Source organism: Lipotes vexillifer, unplaced genomic scaffold, assembly GCF_000442215.2.
Source record: "Lipotes vexillifer unplaced genomic scaffold, Lipotes_vexillifer_v1.1 scaffold27, whole genome shotgun sequence".
In the NCBI taxonomy this organism is placed as follows: domain Eukaryota; kingdom Metazoa; phylum Chordata; class Mammalia; order Artiodactyla; family Lipotidae; genus Lipotes; species Lipotes vexillifer.
The window spans coordinates 619,403-627,076 of NW_006787756.1; the positions used below are offsets into that span (position 1 = coordinate 619,403).

At 37.6% G+C, this 7,674-nt stretch overlaps 1 protein-coding gene across 10 annotated transcripts in view; it reads right to left on the reverse strand.

The window, feature by feature from the left end:
* EYA1 (EYA transcriptional coactivator and phosphatase 1) overlaps positions 1–7,674 on the reverse strand; it is a 167,081-nt gene that overhangs the window by 101,353 nt on the left and 58,054 nt on the right. For 6 of the 10 annotated variants that reach the window (XM_007460785.1, XM_007460782.1, XM_007460784.1 and 3 more), the window contains 2 exons: positions 1,013–1,095; positions 412–598 (listed from right to left, as the gene is read on the reverse strand). In XM_007460785.1, the coding sequence (XP_007460847.1) occupies positions 412–598; positions 1,013–1,095 (270 nt within the window). Of the gene's footprint in view, positions 1–411; positions 599–1,012; positions 1,096–6,185; positions 6,195–7,674 lie in introns of all 10 variants that reach the window. The other 4 variants (XM_007460788.1, XM_007460787.1, XM_007460789.1 and 1 more) reach the window with 2 other exon arrangements.

Consider the following 7,674-nt stretch of genomic DNA (forward strand, 5'->3'; position numbering starts at 1 on the left):
AACCCTTTGATTTTTGAAAAACATTAACTGTTTCATGATGAGAAACATTAAATTCGAGGTGATGTCATTTATCTTCATATTCATATGTCAACACAGTTATAATTATAGGTAAGCATTATAGCTAAACATTTATACTTATGCATCTAAAAAGCTATATATATCTTGAAAATTGAGTATAGGTACGACTAAACAAAATCTCTATTTCATGTACTTTTGAAGTTATACACTTTGTACTAAAATTTTTAAGCTAGTACAAATAAAGCTAAGGTCACCATCACGCTGCTTGACTTAAGGCCTTGCCAAAACTTGTCAAAGGTGTGCGACCACTGTCGTGAATACATGACTGTGGAAAAATGCATTTCAACCACCAGAAACATAGCATGAAGGACTAATAAAAATGCACGTAATTACCTGCTGTGGGATCTGTCACTGCTTGGCTGGTGATGCCAGATGGCGGTTCCTGAAGCTGGTAAGTGGCATTTGTGGACGGCGTCGTTGGGCTGCTGTTGCTACTTGTCATGTAATGTGCTGGGTATGGCGAGCTGTTGTAATACTGTGCGTACTGACCCTGGCCAAAGCTGGGATACGATGGATAGTCCTACCAAATCAAACCACACAAGAGCAACCTGTCAGAATACGGCTACTGCTTAGCCTTTTCAGAATGTAACCGTGAATGTGTTTGCACTTCCGTCTTCTCTGACTTCACAAAGGGACACACGAGCACACGCTGACTGAAGTGAGCAGACTTGCAAACCAGTTTTACGTAAGATCAGATTCCCTCTTCATATTTCTATTCCATGATTTCTAGGTAAAATCCAACCAATCTGAGAACCAAACAACTCACCATATAGGACCGCTGAAGAGATTTTTGAAGGAGGAAAAAAAAAAAACTATTAGAAGGCTTAAGAAAGGTCTCGCTTATAGTGTAATATAAACGGATCTTTCTTTACCTAAGAAAATCATCTGTTGCATTTCTTTAAATTTCAGAAGTTAAACTGGCTTTGAAAATTACCTGCTGTGAACTGTTAAATCCAGAGGAATTCGTGAGTGAATTATTTCCTGTATATAATCCTGATGATGTTGTAAAACTGCTACCTAAAACAAAATGAAAAGAAATATGGTTGACTAAGCCATGCCAAGTAATGTGACTATAGGAAATTATTATTTAGATAAAGCAGGGTTGGAGTTCACTGCAAATGCGTTTGGTTTATCTTTGAAACCAGAATCCATTGCCATGGCTAAAATTTTGTTTTTCTTAAAATGGTTGACAATTTTAGTTTCACTATACTACGAATAATTAAAAAGTACAGAGGTTTACATTTCTGAGGACATGACGAACTCACATAAACTATGGACAAAATTACACATTTGTGCAAAAATGTTAGACACTGAGCTTTCCATTTCAATTTGTAAAACACACCAGGATTTTTCATATCTTTACATTAAATACGCTTATTGTAAAGTAACAGGATCAGATTGAATGATCGTTAAAGTTCCTGCTAGCTCAGTGCTACTTCCAAAAATGCAAAATGCTTTCCAACTTGTACTTGCCATCTGAGTGGCCACCAAAAAAGCTGGTTATTTCATTTCACAGAAGAATGAATGGAAGCACTTGAAGTATTTGATAAAAACAAAGATCAAATAGGAACATGACCAGTGTTTTCTGTATTACATGTGCTGTGTAGGCAACATCCTGTTTGTTGAATGTCTCTGTGTCAAAAGATACAGCAGGCGTTGAACAGGATTCAAGCCAAAGAGCAAATCTTGGTCCCCTCCTTCAGTGGATTTACTATCTTACCGTTTAACCACACAAAGTGACAACACACCATTTTCTTCTTGAAGTATAGTTGATTTACAATGTTGTGTTAATTTCTGCTGTACAGCAAAGTGATCCAATTATACATACATATACATTTTTTTAATATTCTTTTCCACTATGGTTTATCTCAGGAAATTTAGTATAGTTCCCTGTGCTATACAGTAGAACCTTGTTGTTTATCCATTCTATATGTAACAGTTGGCATCTGCTAACCACAAACTCCCACTCCATCCCTCCCCTACCCCCCAACCCCTTGGCAACCACAAGTCTGTTCTCTACGTCTTTGAATCTTTCTGTTTCCTAGAGACGTTCATTTCTGTCACGTTTTAGATTCCACATATAAGTGATATCATACAGTATTTGTTTTTCTCTTTCTGACTTACTTCACCTAGTATGATAATCTCTAGGTCCATCCATGTTGCTGCAAATGGCATTAGTTTGTTCTTTTTTAAGGCTGAGTAGTATTCCATTGTATATATACACCACATCTTCTTTATCCATTCATCTCTTGACGGACATTTAGGTTGTTTCCATGTCTTGACTATTGTGATAGCAGTGCTATGAACATAGGGGCGCGTGTACTTTTTAATAATACACTATTTTTGATGAACATTTTGGCAAAGATTTTTGAAAAGATCAGGGATTCGCAAAAGTGTAAAAAATGGCATTCATACACAACAAAATGGGAATTTAAATAAGACAAGCTATTGGGCTATTTGGTCATGATCAAGAAATTTTATATATCATTTAACCCAGCAGTTTTATTGCCAGGCTATCTAAGAAAATATGGATTTATACAATGAGGTAGTTAGTAAAGATATTCTTCAGTGTTATTTCTAATAACAAAACATAGAGAGCATCCCCAAGTTCTTAATAGGTGTTATTTGGAAAATGGAATATTATGAAGCTGTTGAAATAGTATCATAATGACGTTTAAAGACACAGGAAATTTTTTCATACTAATTTGTTAAAATAAAAACTAAAGAACAAAAATGTTCTTTGTGATCTCATTTGAAATATTTTTAAAGCATAAAATATTTCCAGAAAGCACAAAGATCTCAGAATCTATGGAGGGGTGCAATCTATGGTCACATAATATTCATGGAGCCAATGTACCTTTTTAAATTTTCTACTCAGAACCTGTGTTACTTCTGTAAACAGAAAAACCATTTTTTTAAATTAAAATTTTACGGCAAATGAGCAGTCTAGGCAGTAAGTGCGTGGGCAGTTTAAGGAGGACATCTTCAATGTGAACTGCCTAGTCACAGATGCCCTCAGGAACAACGTGGTAGTTAATATATGCCAATCATTTACTTGCTACTGAACATTTAAGTACTGGCTAAAGAGTCAGAAAACACAGAGTTTCCAGTTCATTACTTATGAGCTGTTTGGACTCTGGACAAATCACCTAACTGCTCTAAGAAATAATTTCCCTAGCTGTAGAACCTCTATTTCATAGGCTTCTTAAACAGATCAAATGAAGTAATGTTTTGGAAAACATAATGAACAAGCCACAGTCACACACAAATGTTCGGAACCGTTACCGTTTATTCCAGTAACGTTTCTAAAATTCTCCACCGTATTTATCTTTTCCCTCTTTTGACTTTCCCAAACTAGATAAATATGACTTAATCTCTTTGCATATCTAAAATTCTTTTCCTACTTATTTATCAAGCATCTACGCACTTTGAAAACCCAATCAGAGGATTTGTTATTTTTGGATGTAGGGTATCTTTTTTGGTAGGTTCCAGTACTTTTTTTTTCAGCAGTTAGATGATTCAGGTGTTCTTGTAAGAAGAGGTGACAGCACGTCCTTCTACTCCGCCATCTTGAGCTAATCTCAAGGATTTGTTACTTTTATTAAGAGGGGACAATATTTCCTAAGATAGTTTTAAATGTAGTTTATTACAGACTCATATTTGAGGTTTCCTCATTTGTAAATTTTAGGAACATCGGTTGTTCAAAGTGCCCAGAACACCTATCACAGATAAGCTGCGAGCTTTCACACAACTAATACTTGTTTCACCACAAACGCAGGGGCAACAACAGACAAGCTTTTCATATTAATCATCATTTGCACGTGGCAACCACATACTTATTAAGCAAGTATTAAATATAGGGCTGTGGTGATAATTACATGAGGACAGACAGAAGATACAGGCTTAGACCTCTAGGACTTACCAGGTTAACATTAGTTCTGTTTTTTTTTCTTTTTAAACACTGGACTTCATGGGCATATGACTCATTCATTATTTGTATATCAGTGAACAATTAACATTAAATCTATATCTATATCTCTATATATATATGTCACAAACTTATAATGAGCATTTAAAAAATTCCTTATAAAAATTCAAATTTATTCTGGGTAAGAGTGTGAATATCAATACTTTTGAAAACTGTATTATATACATTTTATAGGAAAAATTACTTTGGGTTATGACTTGTGACTTTCATTTAAACTACACATTTTTAGGTTATGACTTGCTACTTTCGTTCATACTACAGATTTCTGAACAATAAATAGTGACCTCAATAATCCCCATCCACCAAGAAAATGAATTAAGATATAGAAAATATATTTTAAAAATGGACATTTTTATTCCATAACTTATTCCCTGGAACAAAGTAGAAAAGACCATGGAAGCTATATTGGCACATATAGGCCATTGGGGTCTGACCAAGTAAATCACCGTTCAGTACTCTAAATGGTACCCCAGGGACTTCCCAGACTTCATGCTACTTTGACGGCTGTACATTAGCTGGAATTCAACATAAGTTATACTCATTTACTGGCTGACTGCAGACTGAGATTCCATTCCATTTCACATGCAGGAGTTTAACAGCACTCCAGTGGCCTACGAGACTTAATGCAACTTCCACAAGGATCTAACTTACGTCAGGCAGAGATGGACATGCGGGAGAATCAGGCTCAGGCAGTATTAATTTTTAACCCCAGAATCAGATCTGCAGGGCTGCCCCACCCGCCTCCACGGAGGACTTAGGATAGAGAGCTGATAACTTTTAGTCCAGGCCACCAGCACTGGATTTCTTCAACAGCCTGCTTCCTGGTCTCCTGCCCATCTTCCGGCCCCTACGGCTCATTCTCCACACCAGCAGTAGAATACTTTCTCTAAGGTGCATATCTCATCTTCTCACTCCCTTGTTAAAAAAGTAACTGCCCCCTATTAGCCTCAGGATCAAATTCAAACTCCTTACCAGGGCTTATTTATTAGGCCCTACTTGGTCTGACTGTAGTTTCTCTCTTAGATTTCTTTGATCTCTTCCCAGGAACTCCCAGCCCCCACCCACCCAGATACACATTCCAGCCTCATACAAGGGAAGCAACACGCGGTTCTCTGAAGGTTACTCTTTGCACCTCTCCCTCCCTCCCCACTCCCACTATATCCTGGCTAACTTCTAATCAGCTTGCCAATTCAGCACAGACTAGAAACTCCTTTCCCGAGAAAAACCTTCCCCGAATTCTCCTTTTTCCTCCTAAGCCTGGGTTACTGAATTTCTCTCTGTCTCCCTCTCCTTCTCTGTGATGTTTATATTTTATATATATGACATATATGAACAATAAAAATGGAAAACATGCATTGAATGCTTACTATATGTTAGGAATAAGTTCATCTTTCACATGCTTTATCTATCAAAATAACTCGAAGCTATAGGGAACCAGAGGGTTAGGTTAGGGTAATATAGCTTCCATGGCATGGAAGTAAAATTAAACATAGCTCCATCTGGTTTTAGCGTCTATACGATGCTCTCTCATGTCCTCTTACCCTGTTCTCTGTTGCTTTATGGGAAGATCTGAAGTTTACTAAAGTGTTCCCAGGGATCATTCTAAAAGGATGAAAAAAAAACAAAACAAAACACAGAACACCATAGGAAGCAAACATAGAACCAAAATAGAAGTGACAAGAATAATCATACTTAAAACATATCAAGGGCTTACTCTGAGCCAGGCCAATCGAATATTTTACATGTTACAACTCACGAGCTCTCACAACCACCCCTCAGCAAGGTACTATTATACCCCATTTTACAGATGAAGAAACTACCCAAGATCATAAGCAAGTGTGGCAGACCTGGGGTTCAATCCCAGGTCATCTGGCTCCAGAGCTGAAGTTCTTAATCTCCGCCGTGTATTGCCTCTCAAAGTAACCAGGGTTCTTTTTCCTTTAATATATATATTTTTAACCAGCATATTCAACATATGGCTAACTATCTGCCATGGAATCACCAGGAGGTGTTTGTTAAATGGCACAAATCTGGGCCCCTCCTCAGCCACAGAAATCACCATCTTACCGAGGCAGGAGGGGTAGGATGTGACCTGAAAATCCACAGGTTTACCGAACACCTAAAGTTCCTGATTTCTAGCCACTATGTTTTAGTACCAATTCAACTGGTGTTTTAGCAACTGCTTCAAAAACCCCCACTAGTATAAGTTTTGTTTTTACACTAAGAAAATAATCACACTCACCAGGAATTTAAAGAATGGAAGCTTCTCAGAGACTGTTTTGGGTATTTGTGGCCCTTGAGCTGGGCTAAACAAAGCTCATGGGGAGTAAAGGGTCTGATAGCTGATCTGATGCAGACTGGGTGCCAGTATTACCAGATGAATTTCACCGAAGCTTAGAACACCACAAAGCAAAGGCAAAATAGCAATGACAATGCTCCTAAGAAAGCGTCCGTGTGTAGCTACTAAACGCACTTCCTACTCTACACAGGCCTGGGAGACAAGGCACATTTGTGTAGAAGGCCACCATGTACCAGACTTAAGCATGTATGCTACAGGGGAGAAAGGGCAGGACATGACCAGGAAAAAGAGACCTCCTCCTTCCATTAAGATCCATCCTCTTGAGAGTTTCTGTTCGATTCACAAGAGTCTTCACTTACAACGTTAGGTCACAGAATTAGGCTTAGTACTGAGAATTCATTTATCAAAATAATACAGAAGTCTTTTCCTTCCTAGATCCAAAAGATTTTACATGAAAAGTCACCTCTAGGTAAAGAGAACAGAAATATTCTATGATAAATTGTTTTACATTTTATGTAACATATCATGAAAATTCCCCAAAGTAGAAAGAATTCCCATTTCGAATCCATTGTTTCTCACTCAAGGAGTTTGGCAGAGATTGGTTCAAATGGAGCTCCAGTAATGCCCAATATTATTCTTGGTAGAGTTTGGAATTAAGTTACCTTCCAAGCAGGGTGGCAAGTGGTGATACTTTCTTCCCCACTAGTGAAAAGCAAATCTTATCTGTTTAAATAGTTCACTATTGTGAAAAATCATAGCCATTCTTCTTTTTTGGCATGGAGGGGAGACGCTCATTCCCAGACTAGAACGCTGGAAAAATCTTTCCTTTCAGAACCTTCTCTAGGAGACAAAATTATTTTTCATTCCATTGCCTTCTTTTTAAAGTTGAAAATTTTTATATTCTGAATGGGAAGATTATATATGTTATACCATGAAAAAAAAACAAACCTTTCCACGTTAGTTCAGTCCACAGCAACTACTGGCACATCTAATTGGCACACTTACTACTCTAGAGGGTGTTGTGGACCAAAAGAAGCGGGTGTCATGAGTCTATCCTTTGAGGAAAGTTTAAAAACACACAATCTCATGAAAGCACCACCAGGAAACATTAGCTTGTGTTACCTACATGAGCACCACAAGTTCTGACATGGAGCTGCTCAGTCAATGAAATGAAAACATCTGATTAGACTGAGAAGGACAATACACAGAAAATACACAGAAAATGTCAAGGAGCGTATTCCTGGTACACAGTCAGTATAAACTATCCAAAGGAGAAGATGTGAGAGTGAAAGGTTTATAGGGAAGTAGG